Genomic DNA, 27,460 nt, shown 5'->3' with positions numbered 1-27,460 from the left:
CAGTGCTACACAATGATCTGCGAATCATGGGCTTGTCTATTCACCACAGCTTGCAATACCTTCACCGGGTTTGCTTCTGGGAACAAGCAGCAGAACTTCACAAGAACTTGAGGACTCTGTGTAGTAGCCCTTCTGCTCCCCAGTCTGCTGTGTGGCCTTGACCATTCCCATCCCTTCAAATCTCCGAATCTTCGAAGCTTTGATGTCTCAATGGGGAAAGGGCCGAGTTCTGCTAAAGCAGCTATATCATTCAGTGAAGTTCAGTTTTAGAAAGAGCAAGGTAAACATGAAGAAGGGAAAGAAGAGTTTAAGGATATTTCTTGCACCAGCATGGCTTAAGCATTGGCCTTTCAGAAAGCTTCTGGCTCCTGTCCAGCTCTACTCAACTCTTCCACCACACAGCAATTCAGTCTGGGATTCCACACAGAGCACTGACTCCCGAAGCATTTGGGGAGTTCACCTGAGATGTAAGGATGTCCAGAATATTTGCCTGAGCAGCACAGTAGAGCCTTTGCAGTGAAGTCTGTCCCACGAAAGAGTCCAGATCCTCCCCATCAGATCTTTGTTGTCATGAGGTGACCTGCCTGAACAACATCTGAGATCACATGGATGCCTACACCCCTTCTTTTGTGAAGGCTTTCACAGCTCTACCACATCAGGCTGTCAGCCCTCAGAATCAGTCCTTTTCCTTCCAAAATACTTTTCCCTTGACTGAAAATTAGCTCAGCAGATGTTTTAAGATTGTTTCTTAGGTGTCAAACTGAGAGGTAGAATTCTGCTACTGTGACCTTCAAAGCTAGCTGAGCAGAATCACAAGCTTTACTTAATTCCTGCCTATACCTTGTGGGAACACAACACATGATGGCAGTAGCATTGACTTTACCCACACCTTTTTACTTGTTTGGTCATGTCCAAATGGACAACTGAGACAGTCAGTGCAGATGGAAGGGCTGGCAGGAGGGTAATTGCACCATGAGAAATCTAATTTTTGTCAAGAAGCAGTGAAAGCAGGACTCACCTGAACAGTGAAATGAAACTGTGGGGTTTTCTTGCAACAAGATCTTTGAATATCATAAAGTTTTCTGTGGCCTCCTCCAAACGTGATAAAACATATGATGTTATTCTTTGATGGCAAGTTACATACATAATGTGCTATTTACTGAATGAATGTGTTTTCCAAATTCCAGATGTTGGCAGGACCATGCCATGGTCTAAGTGTACAGGTCTGAATTTGGATAAAGATCTGATGCAAATTAATCCAAATGCACTTCTCATGTGCATTTTGCACTTCTGCTTGCAGATTTCTGCTTCCTTTTGGTCTTTGCTGTTACAAATCAGTCTGTGGCAGCAGGGTACTGAGTGAAATCCTTATTCTTTCACTCTTTGTAGAAATGCCTGATGTTAATTACCCAGGAAAAGATTATATTTAACTTGCATCATAGGGATTATGAAGTTTTTCTGGGAAGATGAAAATACTTGTTTGAAAAGTAGTAAATGTTGCAAAATAAAACAACATAAATGAAAAAGTTTACCCCAGAGCTTGTTACAGTTTGAAAGAAGACTGATACATTTCTTTCCTTGAGGGACCAGAAGTGCCCTGGGTCAGTGTGTCTGTAGAAGTACAAACAGACAAACTTCAGTACACAGACAAACTTCAGACAATTGTCCTGTTATAGATTGGCTTTCTGATATGCTTCTGATTCCTCTGTATTTAGTGTATGTTTAACAGATTCTGGAGTCTGTCAGGCATTAAAAAAAAAAAAAATCACCTAACTGGTGACTAGTCATGGAGATTCATAGGAAGCATGTTTTTGTGATGATCGGTGTCTTGGCCACTACACAAAGGGTTTGCCGTGTACATCAAGAGATAAAGCAGTGCCCATGACATCTTGCAGGTGTGGCTGTAACATGGATATTTTGTGTTGCTGAGTCTCAGAGGGAGGTCTGTGAACACACATGTACATGTGGCAAATGAGTGTACATGGTATTGTTTCTCAGATGGTTTTTCAAGCCGTATCTCTATAGGGAGTCCAAGCAGTAAAATAAATTTTTCTCTGTTGGGTATTACTCATTTTTATTGTTATTATTACCAAGAGTAATAATTCACATGGCAGTAGTGATGTGTGTCTGAGTCACAGGGATTGTGCTAGGTTCTGCATAAACATCACCAAAAATTTATTAATTGCTGTGAGACTCTGAGTGTAGAACAAAAGGCAGTAGGATGAGTGCAGGCTGGAAAGGGATGTTTTCCCTTGGGAAATGGTATATTTGACATACGTTTTGGTGTTTTGCCTTTTCCTTTCAATGAAGGGAATGGAGTTTTCTGTTTGATTCTGAGGGTTTTTTCAGCCTTTCAATTCTGAAACCCAACAGGCAAATCCCAGCAATTCTGTGAGTAGTCCTAAAACATGCAGATGGTGTGTGTCACCAGCGAGGCAGTGTTTGCTGCTGGGTATTAGAATCTGCCGTTTGTTGGCTGTTAGTCTACAGATAAATCAGAGTTGAGGGTTATGGTGTATTGTCTAAAAATCCTTCTGGATCTTATGTCTGAAGGATCATATGCTCTGAACTTTCTCTCTCTGTCTCTCTTGTATACAGGCACATAAGCTAGCAGCAAGCTGGAGTATGGTCTTTCTGAAGGATTTATGGCTGTAGAGGAAAACAATTTATCTACAGTTTGAAAAAGGCTAACATATATATATATTCTTTTTTTTTAAACAAATGTCCCATTTGGAGGACTGCAAATTTAGTTAAACTGACTTATTTTTGTATATGCATTGGCAATAGAAGGAGACAAAGGTCAGCTGGTTTGTTGCAAGTCAAGGATTAATTAAAAATTCCTGTGCTAAGACTTAGTTCTCTTCTCAGTTCTAGCCTCTAGCTGTAGTGCACAATTGCTCTGACCTTCTTTATAATTGCAGGGATCCAGCTGAGATCTTCATTGTAATTCATGTGTTTCATGTGTGCTTGATTTTACTCTGTGTGTGTGTGTGTGTAACTGCATCCTTTGCTTATCTTTCGTTTGCTTGCCTTCTGTACTTCACACTGCTGTGGCTGAGAGCTGGACATGATTTCAAATGCTGGAGCTAGAGCTAAGCTTTCATTTCTACAGCTGTGTTACAGTCTTCCCGAATTTGCAGAATTATTGTTTAAGGACAGCAGACAAATCCCAGCATCTTCCTGGAGCCTCAGAAAATCATTGCTGAGACTTGAACTATGGAAAAAAAACTTCTGAAAAGACTGTCTGAAAACTGAGGAGACTGAGGATAAAACCAGAGCTTGTTCAGTAACTGTGGACGGCTTTTACATTTATTCTCAAATGCTTCCCAGTGAAAGGTAATCAATGGTTGTGCCAAATCAATCAAATCACATTGTGTGGGGAAACGAAACACATGCTTTTGACAGTTTGGGCAGTAACTTCACAGGGAAGTCTAGAGCCTAAGGAGGAGGGTAGCTGAACACTGGATTGATATTATTGTCTGAACAGCACTGGACAGACCCGTTAAGCTGTAGCAAGGCACATGTGAGTCTCAACATTTTGAAAAAAACTGGGCAGAATCCAGAGATGTGCTGCCAAACGACCATCATTTTTTGGGGGATCAGCCAGTCTGTGAAAGGAGAGGAGAACATGCAGGCTGGACTAGGAGTAGGCCGTGTAGCTCTTGGAAAACAGCCAGCAGTGCTGGGGAAAAAAGCCTGCTGAAAGTGTTTTTTAACAGCCAGTTCTGCTAAACCACCTCTGTGTTTCCAGCTCAGCTCTGTCAGAACCTGCCTTGAAAGTCTTCCCTTACAAAATGCCTGTTGGGGATCTGTAAATGCTGCCATGTGTTGATCGCTGAGCAGAGTGTAAGGTCAAGCATATTTCAAAGTAGCAAAAGAAGGGATGAGAACAATGCATGTGTTTTGCATCTAAGCCTAGAGGGGATTATGTTGCCTTTGGAATCCACACATAGTTTGTTGTGATGTAGGCTGTCAGATCCATTCCTCCTGCAAATAAATTAATGAGGTTGAACCAGGGATGTATTTGGTTCAGTGTTTGTTTTCTGGTTTTCATTGTCAGAGGGAAGAAGGAAAAAAGACATAGCACTGACAAAGAAACATACCAACTTGAACTCTCGCCTGCATCATTTTGGGGAGGAACAAAAGTAGCTTTAGTTTAGTTAGTGCACAGATGTTTTTCAATGCTAGCATTTCCATCAATGATGCTTCGGTGCCTCTGTCATGATAAGGCATCATCCTGTACAAAAGTCCTGGTTTTGAAAATGTCTTTCTCAAAAAGCCATAGTCGCATCTCAGTTGTAAAGATTTCTGCAGTAAAATTCTGGTATTTAGCTGTGCAACTTTGGCTAATAGTGAAAGCAGAATGAATTGCTTATTGTGTTTTTGTAAATTCACCTCTGTGAGGGGTGAATTGTGAATTATTGATGATTCAGTCCTGATGTCTTTCCTAAAGTTGTTTCTAAACAGTTCTGACCACACAAAAGCTTATTAGAGGTTTATGGGTCAAATACACCTCTCTTTTAAAGAACTCTTAAGTCCACTGGAGCTCTCTCAGGACTGTATATGATCTAGTCTTTATTGTCTTCTATTTCTTTCCATTGTTACCAAGTTTTTGAATTTTCAGTATTCTTAAACTAGCAGGAATCAAGCTGAGTAGGAGCTGAAGATACTTAGTATCTTTCAGATCTGAGTAAACTTTTGCTTCACTAAAACATCTTCTACAAAACTACAAGCATGTCTTCAGGAAGGTGCTTCATCTGCAGACATCTGTCTGATCTGTTCAGAAAGTATTTTCTTACTCTTCTGCATATTTTCCTACATATCACTGTATCAGTTTCACATAAAAAGTATTATACATCCTAAAGAAACAAACTGTTGAATTCTTAGAAATGCTGAACATCTGTGCTTTTTTTAAGTTAAAAGGAATTTCTGAATTCCTGAAAGGTACATTATGAGGATATCAAAACATGACAAAACTTTAACATCCTGTGAGCAAAAGAAGACATGGCAGCAGAGCTTTAACAGAAAGAAAATGAGTCTTTTTACTATAGCAAAATACTTTTCCTCACCTGCCTTGTTCCAAAGAATGTTTTACTGTAATTTTTTTTTAGATAAATAGCCCAATTCTTCTCTACATTGTCTTTGTGCTGTGGAATACCACATTCAAATGTAAAAGGCTGAGTGATGCTTTTAAGCAAGACAAAATGAAATGCTTTTATTACAAAGAGTGTTGTATTTCCAAAATAGCAAAAGCAATCTCTTTGCAGTCAAACAAAGAATTATTTTGATGGAAAGTCTAATTCTTCTGTCAGTTTAAAATAAAAACAATAGCTTTTTCAACAGGCAAAACCCAATTTTTTTACAGAAATACTCTACAAAAGAAACAAACGTGTATCAAAACACATAAAAATCAAAATCTTAAATTCATAATTTTTAGGCTAAAATCTATCTCTTTGATCTCCATGGGTGAGCTGCACAACTAAGACATTTTGGTTTTGCAAGCAGACAAAAGTGTATCCCCAAGAATGGTTTGGAAAAGGGGCTTTTTAAAGGAAGTTGTTGCTGCATGCATGAAGAGTTAAGACCTATGGCAGTACAAGGTCAGCCCCAAAGTCCAGCCTGCCCCACAGTCAGTCTGGTATAAGAAGGGCTAGTCTAAAGAGATAAGAAGGAGTGCACAAGCCCTGCTGTGAAGTCCCAGAAGAGCATCTTGGGCTGATACAGCTGAAAGAAAATAGAAACCTGGCGTGTGAAAGGCACAATAGGAAAAAGCCCCTCGGGCTGCAAAAGCAACCAAGAGACTAAGCACCCAACCTAGATGGCTTCTTTTTCTACTGAAAAAGCTGCTACAAAGGCAGCACCTGAGCAGCAGATTGCGATTTCCTTTTTGGTGGAAGGTGTTAATTTGCCAGACCCTTGGCTTTGTTGAGTATGCTGCTGACTTTCAGAAGGAAATAATGCTCAACAGCAGATTCCTGGGGAGAGGTGTAAGAACAGGGCTGGAAAACAGGGACATCTCCTTGACGTGCTGTCTGTTTCTGAGCTGTAGGTGGTATTTTTCTATTTAACAATGTAGGACTAATCTTCCCTACTCAGATTTATCCAGCCCACTTCTGGAACCTCTCTCAACATTTCTGATTTGCAATTTTCTGTGGCAAATGCTTCTTCCGTTCTAGTATGTCTTGAATGAAAAAATCTTTTGTTGTTTGGCAGCTTCTTTTAAAGCTACCTACCTCTTGTGCTAGGGCAGACAGCAAACAGGCAGAAACTCTCCAGTTTCTCTGTGCCACTTTCTGCTTCCCCATGTTTTCTCTTTTCCAGCCTTTTTGGGTGCTCATCATACAGGGCCTTAGTCTGAAGAATGTTGAACTTGCTGATTTCCCACCAGTATCAGGAGGACCTTAAAGTATTCAGCACCTTAGAGAAGGTAGTTGGTATTTCATCAGATTTAGCTCCTAGCAGGGCGGACCTTGGGATAGCAGAGATTTTGTGCTAATCTTAGTGTAAGTAGTTTACTCAGTTATTGGTTTTGTACGAAATTTTATTTGGTTCTTGTTGAGTATGCATCCTGCCAAGTTTTGAGCTGAAATTGACTGTGAGTAGATTGAGAAGTATTTGTTTGTCTTGCAATCTTTTTTTCTTATTGGGGCTTTTTTTTTTTTTTCACAACTTGAATTTCAAAGTATAGATCATCTCTCTGCACTTCTGTAAGAGTTGTTAATTTTCTGCCTGCAAGCTGTAGCGTCTCACACATGCAGGTAATTTTGATATCAGTGTGTGCACTGTACCTCACATATCAACAGAAATGGGTTTCAGTCAGAATTCAAGCTTCGAGGGGGGATTTACATCAAGTTCAGAGCTAACTTAAGTGCTTTATGCTTTTAAACTGACCTGAACCCAACGCTGAATCTGATCAGCCTTCAGCTTTGGTATTGCATGGGAACTGCGACTTGTACTAGATTTGTAAAAACTTTTATGGTGGTGTGCCAGACGCAGTCATAAAATCACTTCGTTCTCCCTTCTCAGGCAGGCAGAAATAACAGGGAAAGTCAAATGAGTGACGTGTGATTTGCCTCAGGCCAGCAGAAGTTTAGCACTTCTGTTGTGATTGCCAGTTATCATGGTGCTGGTTCTCAGGCTGCCAGGTGCTAAGCATCAGCTGTGTACTAGAGACTGCTCTTCGTCCTCACAAGTTCTGGGACTTGCTTTGCACCTTGTTCTTACGGTTTCATCTCATTTCTTCTCCCCTCTCCTTCCACATCCCATTTCTTACTCTCAGTCCTTTTTAAACAGCCACTGGTTGTGATGCAAAATAAACTTTTTGGTGTGGTGTGTCACTCACTTGACACTGATATCTTAATGTGCCACAGGTCCCCTCAACCAGGGACTGAATTTTTCTCTTTTGTAAGGTAGCTGGTTTTGATAATATCCCCCCCCTTCATTCCTCCCCAGTGATAGTGCAGCAAGCTGCAGCTTGAGCATGGCTCACAGCCTGTTGCAGGGCTGTGCAGAGCAAAGGAAGCAGCTGTTTTCTCATACCACCCATGGAAACAAGGGCAGTGTGTTTCAAGCTGCAGTTGTTGAGCAGAAGCCTTGATTCCTTCTGTAGGCACAGAGCTGAAACTCTGTGTCACAGTGCTGCTCTGAGGTTATCCTTCAGTGTTGGGAAGTCACCTTTTAGAAAGGCATTGGAAGCATAAATGGTAAGTGAAGAAGAGACTGAGGGCATCAGTACGGGCTGCCTTTTAGGTCACCTTGATGTGACACTTTCATGACAAGTGGTGGCATGACCCTTCCTAGGCATGCTGAAATTAATTTATAAGTTCCAACTGTGTTGTGCAGCCAGAGACTTCATGAGTTTGGAGAAAAGAGAGGCAGAAGCCTTCTCCCCCAACACACCTATGAACACCACTGCAGACCTAAAGTATGCTGTCTACTCTCGACATCTCTGCTTGCTTTTGGGTTGGGCAGAATAAAGTTAGGAGAAGAGTGTCAGCAGATGGGCCAGTGTAGTCCAGTCTAATGCTGTTTTTCACCACAGACTTCTGTTTCTTCAAGCAAAATAATTTCTGTGGAGTGGAAGAAGTTGGGCTGTGACCTTTCTTTGCTTTGGTCTTAAGGAGAGTAAAGCTCCTGACAGTCTTTTATCCACTGGGAAATGGGATAATTGTGCTTTCTTCCATCTATATGCACATGTTGTATCTCTGCTTTTCTGGCTGTTGACTAGGATTCCTGTGACTCACTGTAATACAGACAATACTTGTCAATAGAAACAATGCCACTTTTCATTTGATCAAATATTTGCATTTAGTTTTTCTCTAATAAAGTTTGATCTCTGCAGTATTAACATTGTCATGCTCACTAGCTTGAAATTAGTTTTAGAATATAAGTGAGCAGGAAGCCAAAACAGCCATGGTGCTTTTGGTCTTCAGGCTTAGAGATCACATCTGCTCTGTGGACCCTCTTGCTTGTGTTTTTATTGTTAATAGAAAGCATGGTTTAGGCACAGAACCTCTTGCCAATCTGGTATTTAAATCTTTACCCTTCAGTGTTACATAGGCTTTAAATGATCAAACTCGATCTGCTTTGGAAACTGTTAAGAGTTTACTGTCTTCCAAATCAAAGCTTCAGAACTTCTCATCCTCCTATGAAAAGTCTCAGAGGGGATTTCAAATGATGGGTAGTACAAACCATTTTTATAGTGTTTATTTTCATTTTCATGAGAGGCTGTTCTGATATTAATGAGATGAAAAAAAAAAGCCCTATTTGTACAATGTAAGCCCCCTGGATACAGTGCTTTCTGAACAAGTTTAATTAGAAAGATATGAACTAAATGTTCCAAGAGTATTTTCAAGGAATAAAACAGCTGTTGCTCTTTCCTACTCTTCCAAATTAAAGGTCATTTTTGGAGGAACTGGGCAAACTTTTTGTTTTGTCTCAGAACAGTGACACTTGCCAAGTTGTTTTTGGATCCCAAATGAAGTCGAAACTTGTGAAATCTCACCCTCTCGTGCTTATAGTCAAAGTAAGCCTCTTGCACCTGGAGAAACAGCTTCTTTTTTTTGCCCTTTTTTTTTTTTTTTTTTTCCAAATATTGCCATTAAAACTTACAGCACAAAAACAGGGGAGAAGGGGCAGGGAGAAAGCATGGATAAGAGGAAGAGTCAAAGACTCAGAAAAATACTGTGTTATTGTTCACCAGAGAGTGTCCTTCAGGCTGGATAGCAAAGCTTATTGATTTTTCATTTAGATTTAACTTGCTATTACATTAAACCCTGAGGTAGAGCTTGAGGCTATATTGACTGCTTTTTCATACTCCTTGCTTGGTGGATTGCCCCATGTGACCTAGCTGATTTTTGCAGGAGGAAAAACTTCTAGGTGTGCTTTATCCTCAGGAGTGATATAACTTGCTGTGTAGATGGGCTGTGGGCACAGGCTAGGCACTGTCCACTCAGGCTGTCCTGGTGGGGTGTCAGCTCACTAGCCTGCCTAGTCTACCCAAAGACTAGGCAGCCCCAAGGACTGCAACATTGTCTTCTCCAAAGACACAATGAACTTGTTGGCAATTAAGCAACAAAGGAAATGTTGATAAAAGGTGCCACAGATCTCAGGAGTGCCCTGGGCTTCAGAGGGCCCTTGGTAGTCCATCTCTCAGCTGCAGTGTGGAAATCGCACTGGTAAATAGAATAAGGGTTCAAACTGTGTTTGAGTTAATGAATTAAAAGTCAGCTGTGCCATGCAATCTCCCTGCTGGATGCTCAGCCTGTGGTGAACACAGGCTTGTTCCAACTTAATATAACCAGAACTGGGAGTTGTGTAAAATTCATTAAATGTCATCTTTGCTGCATTTTAAGACTATGAAAATGGCTAGTTACTAAATCTCCTCTAATGGACAATAAATTTTTAACCTGTTGGAATTTAATGGTGTGTCCGAGCTTTAGATGCAGCAAAGGAGGACAGTTCTGGCTTAAGGAAATCAGAGGGGACATATTTCAAAAAGTAGAAAATGAGAATGTGGAAGGAAGCTGAAAGGCTTGCTGGGTATTGGACAACATGAAGTGACTGCTGCTGGGCACTGTGACACAGTTAGAGATGTAGAAGCTATGGAAACACAGCTTCATGTTCCTCATAAACTACTGGAGATCTCAAAGCAGAAGCCTGTAGAGACACTAGCAGGGCTGTAAACAGCTTCACAGGCACACAGTTACCATCTTTCATTTGTGGATCTTCTATCAGAAGAAAAGAAGTAAGATGGGATATTTCTACGATGCAAATATAGCCAAGAGGGCACCCACAAGTGAATGTATGAATAATGTACCTGGACTGTTTCTTCTAAGGATAATCAGAAAATAGTTGGAAGAAGTAATAAATGTTTTTAGGATGAGCGGTAAAGATTGATAGTGGAGGACGCCATGACCTGAAGTATGAGCAAAGTTGTCTTTTAAAATTGCATGTTCCAAGTTGTATTTTTTTCATGTGAGCATGCTCAAATCCCCACAGAAGATTAATTTCACAGATGATTTCCTTGAGTATAAGCGAATGTAGCCAGGGTACTTCAGATTCTGTGAGAGATGCAAAGCTCACAGTGAGGTGGAGATCCACAGAAATTATTCCTGGCTATCAGTATTGCTTAATGAACTGTTTCTGGGACATGGCAGAGGAGCAAATTAACACAGGATTTGGAATGTTTGCTTCTCTTACCCATTTTTGTAAAGGGTGGATTTTTATGCCTTAGCTTCTTAAAATGTATCCTAGGTAACCCGAATCCAAGTCCTCATCTCCACTAAACTGTGGAAAGAGGAATGAGTCTGTCCTTCTCAAGTGCAAGGAGAAGAAGAAATGAAGTTGAGTGGTCACCAGCAAGCTGATGCCATTACCCAGAGTAACGTTTCTCTGCCAAGTCTCTCAGTGGAGTGATCATGTATTATAAGTGGTTGTATGGTAGCTGATTGACATGACCATAGAAACTTGACTTTTCTCCTTTGCTGAGGATATGTCTCCAGCCAGGAAGACTCTTATCTCAGAAGTATTCAGTGCTGAAGTCTGACTGTTAAGAACCTGAGAACCGGAGCATCTCAGACACTTCTTTCTCCTCTAATACCTAATTTCTGCCACTGAAGTCTGCTTTGCTGTAAATTTGGCTTTGCATTGGTATTTTTTTCCTCTTTTCTTCTGTCTGATTGAACTTTCTGAGCCCATAGTGTGCAGGCCTAACTGCACATTTCTGACACTTCTCAGCAGCTTTCTGGCAGCTTCTAGAATATACAAGGTAGCAAGCATGACAAAAGAGTATATGATCTTGTGATGTGATACGATAGTATCCTGTTCTTTCACTTACCTTGTCATCTTAAAAATAATTTTGGACCAAAGCTCTGTTAAAACTGTAAGGCTGTGTTCCAGTGTCATAGCACCTTTTTCACCAAATGCTGCTGAAAGTACCACTTTTTTTCTATAGAACTCTATAATAAAAGCTAGGATGTTGTCCTTTTCTGTGGCTGATGTTTATAAGAGTCTCTTGTGAAATTTCTCAGTACCTAACAAATATTCAACCTCCTCCTTTCTGCCTGAGCAATGGCATGGCAGGTCCGTTTTTTGTAGCTCTAGCCGAGGATTGAGGTGAGTGAGGTGAAAATTTTACCTGGACCCTCATGTGATGGGTCTTGTTTTCTGAGAGATAGGAACAGATGACAACTCAAAGAGAAAGATTCTTGGGAAAAAAATAACACATGGGAAGCAATTTAGTCATAAGTTGAAAAAGGAAAATAAACTCAGCATGTGTAATATTTACAGATAATTTACTTCACCAGTTTGGTTTTGATTATATATGACTGAATTTCTCTAATGCATGTTTCCTGTGGCACATTTTTTTCTTTAATTAGAAAATTCTTTTATTCAAACTGAATTTCTCTTACCGTGCATTACATTTGTAATGAGCAGCTGGAGCAAAGTACTTAAAGGTAAAACCAACATCTCCACGTTTTTGTTTCATGTCACTTCAAAAAACTCGCTGTGTTTTCAGAGTCCATTGCTGCCCTATTGTCAGAAATATTGCCATCTGCTTTCAGTGAGTTACACATTGTTCTCACCGCAGATGTTATTTTTTGGCATTATTGTCAAAATACTAAGTTCTATAGCTTTAGACTGCAAACTGTTGGTTTCTTCCCCTCCCTTTTTCTCCTGACATACACCCACTAATTCCAGCCCCTCCTGTCTGGGATAACATTGCAATTGCAAAATCTTAGCCAAGACTAAGGATGCTCTTTTCCCTTCCCACAGGACTCGGCTTCAGCTTCCCACATGGAATTGATTGAAAAAATTCTTCCAGAAAATATATTTTGACAAAACCCCTGAACTTTTGACCGCAAGAAATATGTGAAAAATGTCTGCTTTCCACTGGAAAATGCAGATTTCTGTTGAAAATTAAAAAGTTGGTTGAAAATGAGTCAAAATGTCCCAGGATCACAATGTCCTGGCGAGCGACATGCAGTGTGGGAGATGTGACGTGTCTAGGGAGCTGTTTGTGTCAAAATTATGAGGCACTTGAACTAAAAATCCCGTTAAATAATGTAGCAACACTTCCAAATACAGTCTGGGAAACAATTTTGGCCAGAATATGTCAGAATTTGGGGGTAAAGGGGAAGATTTGAAGGAGGAGAGAACAACAATTTAGAAAAAAATTCTGTGGTAGATTTTTAGATTTTCCCCTATAGGCACTGAGGGAAACAAACAGACACACACCCACCTCCCCCTTCATCACACCACATACACATGCCACCACTCCCCCCTATTTTCTGGCTATTTCTATTACTATTTTACATGGTAGCTTTTCATAAAGTTCAAATGAGGGAAACTTGGCTGCAGTCATTTTTTGTCTGGTGAAAACTAAACTTTGTAATGACCATAAATAAGGCTGGCTTATTTCCGATGAGGCTTTCGTAACGGTGCTCCTTTGTGTATTCTGAGGCTGTGTAAGTGCACTCAAAAGCGGATGATGCTACAGACTGCTTAAAAAAAGCATATATTGTATGTACACATAGCTTGAAATCTGATGGGCTTTAAATGAAAAATTCTTGCTATTTATTTGTAAGTTAGAAAAGAACAGATATAAAGAGCAAAACTAAAGAAATACTTAATCAGCAAACAGAATTTTGCTGGTTCTGAGTGCTTTGAGGTAAGTTCAATGTGAAGATCGGTGGTGTTTTCTTCCAGTTGTTCTCAACATTTTGTTTCTTGGTGTATAGCCTGTGCAGGATGAAAGAGTAAGTGCAAAGTGCGAGTTCACTAAGTGCTGGAAGTCTCTGGAAGCTGTTGGAAAGCACATACGTGTGCTGGAGGTGGAATTTAAGTCACTTCATCCCAAGCAGCACTGGTGGGCACACTGCATTTCCCACTCTTGATTTCCTTAATTGACTTTACCCATAAATTTTTACAGGTATCTCTATATCACAATTCTCTCTAAGACAGAGCAGGAAGTTGAATTCATAAAAAATATTATGTCCCCCAGTAGATTAGTATTTGAAGTATGAAATACATTTCTTTTTGTACAGCAATAGACTATTTCTGAGAACCACATTTTTCAGGGTTAAAACCATGCTTTTATTCACTAGTGCTAATGTATAAGGTCTTTATACTTCCAACTGATAGATCGTGTAATTGATGGCTTTTTAAAATTTATAACTTCAAGTATAATTTGTATGTGCTCTTCTTTATGATGACAGGAATGAAAATCATGGTTTCTACCTGACAGCCAGTCAGTCAAAAATAAAACAATTTCAGGATAAACAAAGCAAGGACAAAGGATTTTAATTTAGAAGATACACAAATGCGTAATTTATCTTCCAGTTACTTCTGGGAATAGCCATGAGAAGAACTTTTGTCTGGGAGGGGTATCAGCTCCTCTTCTTGTTGTAGTGCAAAAGTAGAACTGGCAGATGTTTTTAGACATTCAAAAGATTACATGGTACTAATTAGGGGAAAGTTTTGAGACAGGTTCCAGAACTAGTCTTTGACATGAGCTAAACATTGTGTTGTCTTCTCTCTGGTACGTTTAGGCACACAGTGAAGCCATTTGCAGATAATAAAAGTGGAGCATGTCATGTTTTACAGATTTTTAGAGGATATGGAGTAATGCACGTTTTTTGTATCACTCTTCAGTTACTTTTGCAGTCACGGGCATAATATGTCTGTGCAGAAAGGTCTACAGTTCCTGAGCCTCCCTAAATTTGCTTTGCTTTATGATACTTGAGATAACACAGGACATAAAACATTCCTGTAGCACATTTACAGAGCTGTATTTAAGACACTGGTCTCAAGAATGCTTATCTCCTCTTGGATTGGTGGCTGGGAGTAGAGAATCTATTCAGATTATTTTACTTTTCCTGTTTTCATCTTGTCTTCAGCTTACCTTCTCCACATGCTGTAGCACCATGAGAACTACACTTGCAAGATAAATTAGGGCAATACATGCACGGATTTCAGGCTAGCAACATGGAAAGAGTATACCCGTATGTTGAAACTGTCAGGGAAGGGGGAGTACTCGGGCATGTTTGGTAATACACTGACTGACACATTCAGAGGGAGACCATCTGGCCTGGTTACAGTGTCCTGTCTCTGTACTGTAATGGGAAACAAACACACTGAGGCAGCTCTTTTTACTGGGGAGAGTGTAGATAGCACTAAAATGCCCTGTAGGATGTAATGGTGTTTCTCTTCTCTTCTCTTCTTTTGTATTGTAGTGATGGTGGTTTCATCCACATTTCACACTTTTTCAGAAACTCACAGAGCACAAAGTTCAAGTGAAAGGAAAGATTGCTTATAAATATTTTACTTTATTGGGAAATTTGTTACAGACAGAACAGGCAGTGTTTTTTTAAATAAATTCTCTCACTACTAGAATTTAAGATCCATGAGAACTTTTGGAGCAGATTATTTTTTTGTTACAATTTGCAATCTGTCACCTTATCTAGAAGTCTAGTACTTGGAAAACTGTATGTTCTGCTGGATCTTTTGTGTAAGAACAGTAACAGAGAGTCACCCCAACCTTTCTTTGCAGATTTTTTAGATACTGTGAGTAGAGCTGGACTTTAGTCTGCAGACTGACAGAAGACAGGTGAAAATTTTGCACAACAGTGATGATTTATAACTTAGTTTTTTGATGAGGGTTCCCAGGTGCTGAATGTATGTTCAGTTTCATGGCAAACGTCAAGTTTGTTCTATAAATTAAATCAAGATGCAGGGTTCATGTTACAATGAGTTTAGAGGCAATCCAGTCTCAGTGTATCCTTTCTCCTCCTTCCTCCCTCCTCAGACTGCACTGTGGAGGGAGTCATGGCCATAATTTGGTGGCAGGAGCAAGTAGGTGGGAATGGGAAAGAGGCAAGGATACCTTGTTCCCAAATGCTTTGTTGGATTAAACTAAGAGCTTGATGCAGAACAGTGGCCCACTGACTTGTAGCCTTGAATTCATGATATGGATACTTTTCAACCCTGCAAGAAGCAGCAGGAGTGAAGGAAGCATATTCCTGTCCCAAGAACCACTTTTTAGGCTGAAATTAAAAGGGTTTTTTATTGTTCACTGTGAGGTCAGATCTAAAACCACAGAAACTGCAACAGGCCATGTTTGTGGTTCAGAAATGTGTGGTCAGTGGGCTGACAGGTACAGTTGCACTCTCTTTGGTGACAAAGCCGGTTTATATATTTCCTTGCATGAATGCCTGAAATGGCTGTGTGGGTGTGCCCAGTGGTATTGCCACACCAACCATGAAGAGTTGAAAACCTGAAAATATACCTAGGGTTCTTCCTGTTTTATTCTGAGCTGGCAGCAGTTCTAGCTCCAGCTTAGTTTTGCTACTCTGCGGACTAAGTTGCTTTTCAGTAATTAGAGGTTTTCTGATGGTCTCAAGGTGTCAGGAGCTGTTGTGGCAAGTTGAACTGTGAGTTGATGCAAAGTCTGCATGTCTCCTTGGTAAAATTAGTCCTCAGACTTGTTCATGCTCTCCAGTGACTTCAGTCTGCATGTCCAGTGTGGGAACAGCCTTTATGTTCCCAAGATTCAGCAGTCTTGAGCCAACAGATATGAAAGTTCTGGCTGTTACCAACCTCTTTTAAAGAACAAATATTAAAGCTATCATGTAGAAGTTAAACACTCCTGAGGTTGCTTTCTTCAGAGGAGATCTGACACATAGACATGGCCACTTCCAGAAGTTAAGGGACGTTAAAAATTTCCACTTTTTCTGCATGAAGTGCAGGAAGCTTCTCTTGGACCTTGCCTCATATAACAAAGAGGAGACAAACAAGAAGGTAGTAATTACAACACAGAGAAGGACAGTGTTGCTGTGTTTCTGTCCATACTCAGTTATCTATCAATGTAGAGAATGAAGCACATGCATTGATGCGGCTCAAGTAGTCACACATATTCCTGGAAAGCACTACAATGACATTGACAAGAACAGTACACGAACTAGTGCAGACAAGCAGTTACTGCAGAGGGCAAGAGGGACAACTCCTAGTTTCATCCCAGATCAAGAGGAGGAGAGGCAGGATTTCTACCGCAGGTGGGTGGGATGGTACAGTCATATCGCTGAACTTAACAAATGCTGTCCACAGAATGCCAGCTGGTTGGAGGTGGTGTGGCTGTATTGGAACAGTGGTGGCTTGGGATAGAGTTGTTACAGCAAAAATGTGTAAGACTGTGAAAATAGATATTTTGTACTGAAAAATGATAATGTTAAGAAAACAATAATAAAACAAAAATCAGTGGGAATGTCTGAAGCTGGGTTCTGTAGTAGCCAGTGTTTGCTGGCTCATTGAACAACCTCTACTGCCATCTCTGTGTGTGTGTGCAATAGGAAATATGATGAATATTTGTTTTTTCTCCTGCTCCATACAGCTTGGATGCAGAGCTGAATTTTAACATGCAAACGTTGCAGGGGGAGCTTAATAAATGTAGTTGCTACTTATATACTTTGTTTTTATATGATCGCCTGGCCTTTCTTCTGACAGATGCAACTTTCACACAATAGCCAGCCTGGTGACTCATCAGCCTGACCTATAAAATCAGGGTCTGCAGTGAAGATGGTTAGTTCTTCCTCGTTCCCATAGGGTTAAAAAACACAACAGGAAAAGAAGGTCAAATAACCCAGACTTTCAGAACATCCAGGAAAGATCAAATCACGTGGAATGAAAAAGAATGGACAAAGATTTGTGACAGTGCTTTGATTCCTTGAGCAGCAGGAGGAAAGCCACATCTACTGATTTCCTGGTCTAGTCTCTGCAGAGGCATTTCTGCTCTATAGATTCAGGCTTGCTTGACATCTTTATCCAATCTAAACATGGGATTTATTGCTTTTGTAGTGTGTCTCAGCTTGTATATCAAAAGTAGTCTCGATTTACAATTTAAAAAGAAACCTAAGTATTTTTAGATTTCATGTTTAAGAATCCAAAGTCTTGATGTCATTTTTCTTAAAAATAAAACCAAAACCATATAAGCAGTAACTGTAATTCCAGATGAGCAAACATATGTGACTTTGAGTCCTGAACCTGTGAAACTTTATGGGTGTAGCCAAGGCTTCAAATCAAGGCCGACCTCTGGCTTTTAAACTTTGACTTGCACTGGAAAACTAGAAAGAAAGAATTTCTTCACTTAAGAACTGCTGGGCAAACTCTGTGAAATGACGGTCACAGCTATTTATTTGTACAAGTTTGCTGTGGGATGTATTGGGCCTGTGGCAATCATAGTGGAGGCAGAAGGTATCTGGTAGAGGGGACTTTGAAGCACATTGTGTGGCGATCTCACTGAGCTGCCTTTGGGCTCCTAGTACGTAAAGCCTATGCTTGCTTATTTTTTAAGAATGCTTTTCCTCCATTCACTTGATTTCCCTCTTGTCCTTACCCTCATACTGGCTTTCCCAACTGCCCAGGGAAACTGTAAGGCCTTGGAGTGTTTCAAAAGGTTTTTTTAAATTTGTCTGTCCTTGTAAGTTTGAGTGCAGCAGCTGCAGGAACACAGTGTTGCTGCATTTTTTCCTGCTCCAGAGCAAGTTAAGAAGGCTGCACTGACCACAGCAGGAAAGTGAAGAGGAAACAAAGCCGTAAGAGTGGGATACCTCAATCTCCTGTCACATATGCAGTGTGGGCTGGGATGTCAGTAGGGCCTTTGCTTTAGATATAGTACTGCTCTGTACATGTTGAAGTGGAAGGGCTACACAATGGTTTTGCAATGTTAGCAATCCCTGCAAAAATGCTGGTTGCATGTATCTCTTAGATCATGGCAGAGGGAGGTGTAAACTAATCTGTGTAGTCCAGATGGATATCAAAGGCCCAGTAGCTCAGTCAAAGCTGGGAGGTTGATACAGAAGTTATAGCATGAGAAATGTTACAGCATTTGTTATGCAGGTCTATTGTATGGTCACGATAGCTTGCTACAATACACAAAAAGCTGCTTGTTTCTTGTTGGAAGCCTGGGGACTGGGTGGGTTTGTAGCCTGTGTTGAGGGTGCACCGCACAGTCCAGGCCATTTCATGGGTTGTGTGATCTGACTGTGGAATTGCAGCTAAGAGCAGAATTATACTTTGCCCTTATAAAACAGCTTCTATTCAGGATTTGTTCTCTGGGGAATGGGTGGAAAACACCAGAAGAGCAAGATGCAGCTCCTTCTAGTGCATCATGTTTGACAAATTAACTTTTGACCTTTCAGTGCCTTTGTACAAATATGGGAGCCTCTGCCTCCATATACAGAATTTCAGGTTATTAGGAAGAAGGTATTTTTTCTATTCCCCTTTGGACCTGTTCACGTTTGTGAGGTACAAAGCAACCTCGATGTATACAGCAAAATAAATGCTGAAAACCTGTTGGTTTTGTATTTCTGCAGTGTAATGACTGGCTTATAAGAAAAACTCAGGGATGATGATATGAAAAGAGTCTATTTTATTTTTTACTTCCAGTACTGGACAATTGAGATTAACTCTTATGTGCTTATTTTCAGACTGGATATTTCCATCTGCCCCATGGAGACTACTTCATTGAGCCCATTAAAAAGCATCCACAGAAGGAGGGGACACCCCATCCCCATATTATCTATGGGGCGAATGTCCTTCTAAATGCTTTAAGGAGAAGACGGGCAATCCTGATGGAAAAAGAACAAGCATGTGGATTGAATGGTACAACTCTTGCTGGGTATCTGCCTATTTGCTTACTGCATCTTTTCAAGCAGCTTTTATTTTCCAGTGGTGTGTGCCTTTCCTTCTGCAAGGCTTTTTGCAAATTCTGTAAAAAGAGATTATGCAAAATGAGAGCATCTCAGTCAAAACACCTCAGGAGCCACCCATCTGGGTTCATTTCTGAAAATTTAAACTCCCCTTATGGCTGCTGGAATGTGTTTTTCACACTATTGATCCTTTCTACCCCTCGCTTTTTTCTCCAGCCAGAACTTTTCACTGAGTTTGACTTGAATTCTTGAGTAGTTCTGGGATGATGAAAATTGCAGTTGTTATTATTTTTAATAAAATATTCTCACTCCATGCAAATGCTGTCATCAACATAAAATAACCCACCTCTTATCCATGGTTTAAATTTAGGATTTTTAGATTCTCTGTGATAGTTACCAAAATATTTAAAGACTTTTATTTGGTTGTTCTGAAAGTGGAGTGCAAGGCATCAACAGCAAGGTATTTTATGTAGAAGCATAAGTAAAAATAATATTGGTGCAGTAATTCTCAGCATCATGCCTTTTGGGGAAAAAACCTAATACACTATCCTGGAAAGGAAGAGTATACCTAGAAGGTAGTTGTCATCTTCTCATTACAAAATGAGTTCCTTTATTTAGGGAAGTCATTTACTTGATTGACTTCATACCAGAAATTTACAGATATTGCATCAGTTCTCTGATGTTTGAGGACTTCAAGCTGAGTCTGCACCAAACTTTAGAAAAGGTACTGTATTGGTAGGGAGAATGAATAGCAACCTAAATGCAGTAAGGCCCAAGTTATGTATAAATAAATCTGCAGAATACAGAGGGATGCGTTTCTGTTTTTCTCAGGTTAATGGTTAAGACTAATTGGTTCTTTTCTGGGCTGGAGAAAAAGGAGGAATGTAGGAGTTTTAAATCCTGAGTCACAACTGCTGCTGAAGTTTTACTGCTGTTTAATATGAGTTGATAAATTAAAGAAGCAAACAACCACTCAGCCCCACTGTATTTCTGGTCATAGACCTGCTTTGTACTTCTTGCTTGCTGGCCAGGAGCAGTGTGAAATGATAGCTGGGGGAAACGAGAAAGCTGATGGCTAGGAGGGAACTATTCAGTCTTCTGTGATACTGAGTAGGTAAGGATAAGGGGAAGCTGTAAGAATTAATACGAGCTCCATTCTTTATTACTTTTATCAAATAAAAATATATCTACTTGTTAGACAAATAAGCCTGAAGTTGAAAAGCCCTGAACATCTAATGCTGATGTCTGCTTTGGCTTAAATCTAAAATAGCTCCCAGATTTTCTGTTTCTTCTGATGACTGCTGAGATAAGTGAGAGGAATTAGTTTAGATTTGCCTGTGAAGAGTAAGGAAATGTTCTTGTCTACTGTCTTCCAGGTTTCTTTTATGCATGAAATAACATCTGTAAGAAACAATTTTAAGTATGAAGAGGAGATAGGAGGTACCAGTGATCATGCTGTGTATTTTCTTTGTGTGGCCTGCTTATTTTCTTTCTGCCTCTCACTTTTTGCCTCTTGTATCTTCCTTCAAAGTCCTGTAGAATGGGACAGAAAAAGACTGGCTGTACCTGGATGCTGTGAAAAATTGAGCATAGCTTCCCTGAGATTTCATCACTCAGACTAGCTAAGTTTGCTCTAATAGGCTTTGAATTTAAACTGCCTATCTGATATTAGGTGATCGGTGACAGGCAACATGGCTTCACTAAGGGCAGATTGCGCCTGACAGATTTGGTGGCCTTCTATGATGGGGTTACAGCGTTGGTGGATAAGGGAAGAGCAACTGATGTCATCTACCTTGGACTTGTGCAAAACATCTGACACTGTCCCCCATGACATCCTTGTCTATAAATTGGAGAGACATGGATTTGAGAGATGGACCACTCAGTGGATAAGGAATTGGCTGGATGGTCACAAAGAGCGGTGGTCAATGGCTCGATGTCCAAGTGGAGAACAGTGCTGAGTGGTGTTCCTCAGGGGTCTGTACTGGGAAAGGTGCTGTATAACATCTTTGTTGGAGACACAGACAGTGGGATCGAGTGCACTCTCAGCAAGTTTGCCAACAACACCAAGCTGTGTGGTGCGGTTGACACACTGGAGGGAAGGGATGTGCCATCCAGAGGGACCTGGACAGGCCTGAGAGGTGGGCCTGTGCAAACCTCATGAAGTTCAATAAGGCCAAATGCAAGATCCTGCACATGGGTCAGGTCGATCCCCAGAATCAATACAGGCTGAGGGATGAAGACATTGAGAGCAGCCCTGCAGAGAAGGACTTGGGGGAGTATTGGTGGATGGAAAACTGGACATGAGCCAGCAATGTGCGCTCATAGCCCAGAAAGCCAACGGTGTCCTGGGCTGCATCAAGAGAAGCGTGACCAGCAGGTCAGGGGAGGTGATTCTTCTCCCCTTCCACTACACTCTTGTGAGACCCCACCTGCAGTGCTGCGTCCAGCTCTGGGGCCCCCAGCGTAAGAAAGACATCGACCTGCTCAAGCAGGCCCAGAGGAGGCCACAAAGATGATCGGGGGCTGGAGCACCTCCCCTGTGAGGACAGGCTGAGAGAGTTGGGGTTGTTCAGCCTGGAGAAGAGAAGGCTCTGGGGAGACCTTAGAGCAGCCTTCCAGTACTTAGAGGGCTACATAAAGATGGGGAGAGATTCTTTGTCAGGGAGTGTAGGGATAGCACAAGGGGTAATGGTTTTAAGCTGAAAGAGGGTAGATTTAGATTAGATATAAGGAAGAAATTCTTCACTGTGAGGGTGGTGAGACACTGGAACAGGTTGCCCAGAGAAGTTGTGGCTGCCCCCTCCCTGGCAGTGTTCAAGGCCAGGTTGGACGGGGCTTTGAGCAACCTGGTCTAGTGGAAGGTGTCCCTGCCCATGGCAGGGGGGTTGGAACTAGATGATCTTTGAGGTCCGTTCCAACCCAAACCATTCTGTGATTCTGTGTTATTCATTCTAATGTGACAGAACTGTTCCTGATGGTAATATGTTAGTGATATTCCAGGGTAACAAAGGCAGTGTCTTATGAATTAACAAAGTAATATACTGTCATTTATGTTTCTGTGTTTAACTGACTGGATCAGCCTTTAGAGGTAATGTCTGCTTTTGGTCAAGCAGTAGTCTGCTTGACTGTCACAAAAGTTAAAAAATGAAAAAGTGCATGGGGAAAGAAAGCATTTCCTTCATTACATTTTTGTTCTTTGTGTGAGAAGATATAACAATCATTGTTTTCTCTAAAGGCCTTAACTCTTATTTTGTGTGTTATGCTTTGTTATCTCATTTCTGTTGTAGCCAGCTCTTTAGCAAGGGTAGAAAAAACAAGTCAGTGTCATCTCCTGTTTACATTATGCATTGTCAAAGAGCAATTGCTCTTGTTAGAAGTGAAATACAGAATTAAAAAGGAAAGTGAGTTAATTCTTGGTTTTGGTGCTACACAGGCTTTGGGGAATACTCAGTGCATAAATAAATTTTAAAAGTGGTAAGTTGACTCTTCCCCCTTTTCAAGTCCTCAAGTACTTCATGCTGTTCAGTTTGATGGCAGAAGTCTGGTGCACCCACATATCACAGATAGCCCAGAGTAATGCCTTTTGGGATCATTTTAAAGCAAAACAGTTTCAATTTACAGTTCACATTTAATTGTAGAAATGAATTCTATTTTACAGATTAAATACCATGATCATTTTGTATTGTCAGCCCTAGCTTTGTACCCACTGAGCTGGGGCTTAACTGATGAAGAGTTGCCTGCCATATCTTGTAGGCACTGGTTTTCAGAATCAAATATTTTAACCTTGTGGGCTGAAAGTTGTCATGCAGAACGTCTGCTTTTGTTTGCTTGAGCTCTGATTCTTTTTGTTTTTTGAACTTAATCTTAGACAACTGAGTCATTTCTAAGACGTATACTTGGGAAACCCTTTGTGTGCCCAGGCTAAAATGTAGTGGTGATTTTTGCTTGGAAAAGTTGAACTACCCTGGTGCTTTCAAGTCAGTGCATGAAGTTGGGTGATGATAATAGTAACCTTTTAGTTAGAACTAGCCTGTCTGTCAGGTAAGGAATATAAAGACTAGTTGTACAGGCAAAATCAAAAGGGAGGAATCAGTGTGGGAGGGAATAGACAGAGGATGGTTACCTCCTGTTCAGTCTTTTTCAAGCTTTTTTTAAATTCAAGGACTGTGTCACGTCTTGGAAGAAGACCTGTGCAGCATGCCCACCACATTTACTGTGGCAACAACCACATGAACCTCTAGGCTCCAACCTGCTTGCTGTGTGTCTCATCTGTCTCATCTACATACAGTAATACTTTAGCATCAGTTACATTCCTGTGCTCTTGCAATGATTATATTAAATAGTTTATAATTTGCAGTGTCCTTAGCAGTTTCAGATATTTGGGTAAAAATCATTGTGATAAATGATGTAAATTAAAACTTAGGTTTGTGCTGTACGCTTCCACTGCTGCTTAGGCAACTGCCAGATGACTCAGTCATTAGCTGAATGCAAAACTGAGTGCTAATCTTGAAAGCAGCATTACAATGCTGTATGTTGGAAGCTGCTGTCTTACTGTATCATTTGAAATCTATGTGAGAAGTGGCAAAAATGATAAATGAAAAGTGTCCCTGAGCTTTATAAATAACTTCTCTAATCATTTGTGCCTGTAGGAGAGGAACCTAAGGATCTGGGGATTTCTTTTGTTTTTCTAAATAGGTTATCTTAGAAACTTGACAGTGCTCTGAGATATAATTCAAGAGAGAAGGAATTATCCTCCCTTCTACAGAATAAGGAAAGATCTCTTCCAGTTTCTTTCTGATTTCATGCAGTCTGCCACAAGGTATTGGGTTTTTTGTGATCTGCAGAATGGAGTTTTGTGAAGTTTTTCAATGAAAATGCTGTGATGTAATAGAGCCCTTCCTGACTCAGTGCTTCAGAATGGACTGATATGATACAAATAGATAGACTTCTTTTTCTTGGACTGGTGAGGTGGTCAGGCTGCTGTCATTTAGAAGGAGGGTAATTGAGTTTATTGAGACTGCAAGCCAGTGATTGCTGCAGTAGGCTGTAATATATAACTAAGGAAAGAAAGGTTTAGGGTATAAAACAGATTTCTGAGAATACTGCATTGGAGCGTTAGTTATATAAAAATTGTTATATGCTTTACCCTCATTTTGGCATTGAAAATATTTGATAGATGAGTTCCACACGGATCAGAAGTTAGGATTAGTTTGAGTTGTACATGGACCTCCAACTCCTTATTTGTAGAGGAGTTATAAACCTTATAACTGAAAATTTTGTATTTGGAACAACTTTGGATTGGAGCTGTGATGGGATAAGGCTGGGGTGGGAGGAAGGAGACAGAGGCCAGGTGCTGTGTGAAATGAATAGAGGGGTGAGGGGAGCTGAAGAAGCAGAATCATCTGTGCAAAACTGTTTTTAAGTCTTTTGAATGATGGCTTGGTGGCATAATTCATTTAACAGGTGACTAGAATGCCATTAAGCTGTTTCAGACAATAGTTACCTGTTACTCTTCCTAAGGATTATGTCTGAGTGCAGGATTTTATTCTATCTTGGTCTTGCTTTTTGATTATTAACTTGATAGTGCCAGAGGATTTTCTTCGATTTTTCTGTCTGCAAGTGTACAGCATAAACTGTTAGTCTTGGCTTTTGACAGTGAAGTCCTTTGTTTAACCACTTGGAAGTGGGAGGGGAATAAAGCTCAGAACACTGTTTTATACTCAAAGGATGGCCTATCTTTTTTTGGAAGAACATTGTGGCCAATGTAAGCTTGCTGACAAACCCCTAGTACATGCTGTGTAGCTTCTATATTTTTTAAAGAATGATGCTGACATTTTTCCATATTTGTTTATGCTGTATTTGACCACATCAATTACTATTCAGCTTAATTTGCTTGGTTTCTGCAAAACACAGAGACTATTCTTAGGATGGTAAATTCACACATTTAATTGTAGTAACTGAGATTAATTCAATGTAGAGTCAAGAGCATCTTTCTCCCTGTATCCCTCTACTTTCCACGAACAGGTTGTACTAACCTGTTTAAAAGATGCTTGCCATGAAAAAAGAGCAAATAGGTACATTCAGTCAGAATGACCTGTATTTTAAAGCAGGAACAACAAAACAAAGATTTGCAGGAGTACATGGAGTATTTTTAATCTCTGGAACAGTTTGCATGATCTGAAAACAGTGAGTGCCTGCTTGCGGGGACAGCAGAAGATGTAGCATTTCAGGGGTGTGGTACACCCCTGGGAAACAAAGACATGATAGCTGGTTTGTTCTAGCAGTGAATGAAACAATTGCTGCTAACTGGTATCAAGAGATTTTTCCAGCCCCCAAACAAGCTCATGGAATGAAAGCAGAAGATGCTAACTTTCTTTTAGGTTTCATGAAGACTTTTTTTTTTAGTTGCTCTCTGGAGTTTATGAAAAGCTAATCAGAAATAAGATACAGACTTTTTTCCATTGTCTTGTGCTTTCCTTCTCCAGAAAAAGAGCCCTCTTCTGTTTCTAAAATGTCTGGGTTCTGTGCTGGAGAGATAAGAATCCTTCAACTTTGAGTTTCTAGCATCTGACATACGAATTTAAGACTTCTGTGTTCATTTCACTTTGGTGTCAAAAATCCTGGTACTTCTAACAAATGGCCAGACGCAAATGTGTAGCCCGGCTAAGCAATGAAAAAGGATTCTGGGTTTCATTAACATACAGATGTTTAATAGATAAGTTTACTACTAGTTGAACTTCAGATTTTAAGGACACAGGATAAGGTTCTTGTCTCTTAACTTGAGTAGCCTAGCAGTTAAATACTTGAGCTTTAGCTAGTTGTGTTACAAGCTGTCTCCTTTTATAGTTAGTGGAATAGAACAGTCATTGTCAAAGGCTTATTCATCCTATCCTAAGATGTTGTCTTTGACTTTTGGGATGAATTGGCCTTGGGAGCTGCCTAGATTATAGTTTCAGGCAGTAGAAATATTGGTAGAGGAGAAAGGAATAAAATACTGTATTTTGTGCAATTCTTACTCTCCAGAATGAGTGCAGAGTCAAAACTTTTTCCAAGTGGATCCAAAGTCTGTGCCGTACAGGGGCCAGAGAAAGCTCAGTGCTGGCAGAGTACTGTCACCTGCTTTCTCAATCCCTGATTGTTTTCTCATCTTCTTTTTCCCACTGGAATTTAACCTTCAGTATTTCCCTAGCTCCTACTAACTGAAACAAGGTGCTTTCCATAAGTACCTATATTGTGCAGGAGGTAAGGGAGAAAAATGTGGAAACAGGAGACTGTTGTTATAATGTGATGATGGTACCAAAAGGTATCAGAAATGTGATATGCTTCCTCACTCAATAATTTTTAAAGTTCTGTTGCAAGCCATTTTCCAAATAATATGAGTCAAAACTATAAGGAGGGAAAAACCTGCTTCACTGTGTTTCAGTGGAGTCTTTCTGTTCAGTCCTTGTGCCACTGGAAAGAAATAGTGTTTGCTCCACCATGCTTGCTTACTGCACTTGCTTTCCTGTAGTTTAAAGGGTAGACTGTGATCTCTTCCATGTCTTGACTGAAACAGTTTGCTTAACCACTCATCAGATTGAGGAGGCTCACTCTGGATCCAGACTGAATTTAGTTCAGCATTTCTAACCATGTACTGTTGTAGAGAAATATATTCTGCTCTTGCTCTGTGCCTACAGCTTTCCTTATCAAACTGTGTGTGATGCTATTGCACTTTTCGACTGTTGCCATCAGTTGGGTCAACAAAAGCTTTTGTAATGTAAATGTTAAATTGCTGCAGTATTGATTCGGAGAGCAAGAGCAAGCTTTAAAATTAAACTGTTACATGTCACATGTCATCCCTTTGTATTTTGTAGGATAACAGTAGCCTTGAACAATTGTAAACCATATTTCCACAGTTGAAATAGAAAACCCAGAAAACTAAGCTGTGTTTAGGAAACATTTTTGTTGCAGGAGTTCGGAAATTTGCTCAGAACACTTGACCCCTTAATAGAGTAGTATTGGCAAAGCTGTTTGCCTTCAGTGTGGTTAGTGCCAGATTTCTTAGTCATACTGAACTCTCTGTGAACTTTCTAAAAAGAAACTACAATTACCTTATTATTTCTGGGCAGATCACAGATTTCTAATTCTTCTGAGAAGTGCTGGACTTGTGCTGTGGGACTAATGCGCTGATACTGGCTCAATGTTCAGAATTAGTTTTTTCCAAAGTCTGCATGTCCTTGATGAGCCTCTGTCAGCCTCCTATCATACATGACCCA

At 40.3% G+C, this 27,460-nt stretch overlaps 1 protein-coding gene across 1 annotated transcript in view; it reads left to right on the top strand.

Moving 5' to 3' along the window:
- The window catches only part of ADAMTS12 (ADAM metallopeptidase with thrombospondin type 1 motif 12), a 172,316-nt gene that overhangs the window by 45,953 nt on the left and 98,903 nt on the right, over positions 1 to 27,460 (top strand). The window contains exon 3 of the mRNA XM_074812055.1: positions 18,984 to 19,158. Coding sequence (XP_074668156.1) covers positions 18,984 to 19,158 — 175 coding nt within the window. The remainder of the gene's footprint in view (positions 1 to 18,983; positions 19,159 to 27,460) is intronic.

The sequence above is a fragment of the Strix aluco genome, chromosome Z, assembly GCF_031877795.1.
Source record: "Strix aluco isolate bStrAlu1 chromosome Z, bStrAlu1.hap1, whole genome shotgun sequence".
Taxonomy (NCBI): domain Eukaryota; kingdom Metazoa; phylum Chordata; class Aves; order Strigiformes; family Strigidae; genus Strix; species Strix aluco.
This window is presented reverse-complemented; position numbering and strand designations above follow the sequence as displayed.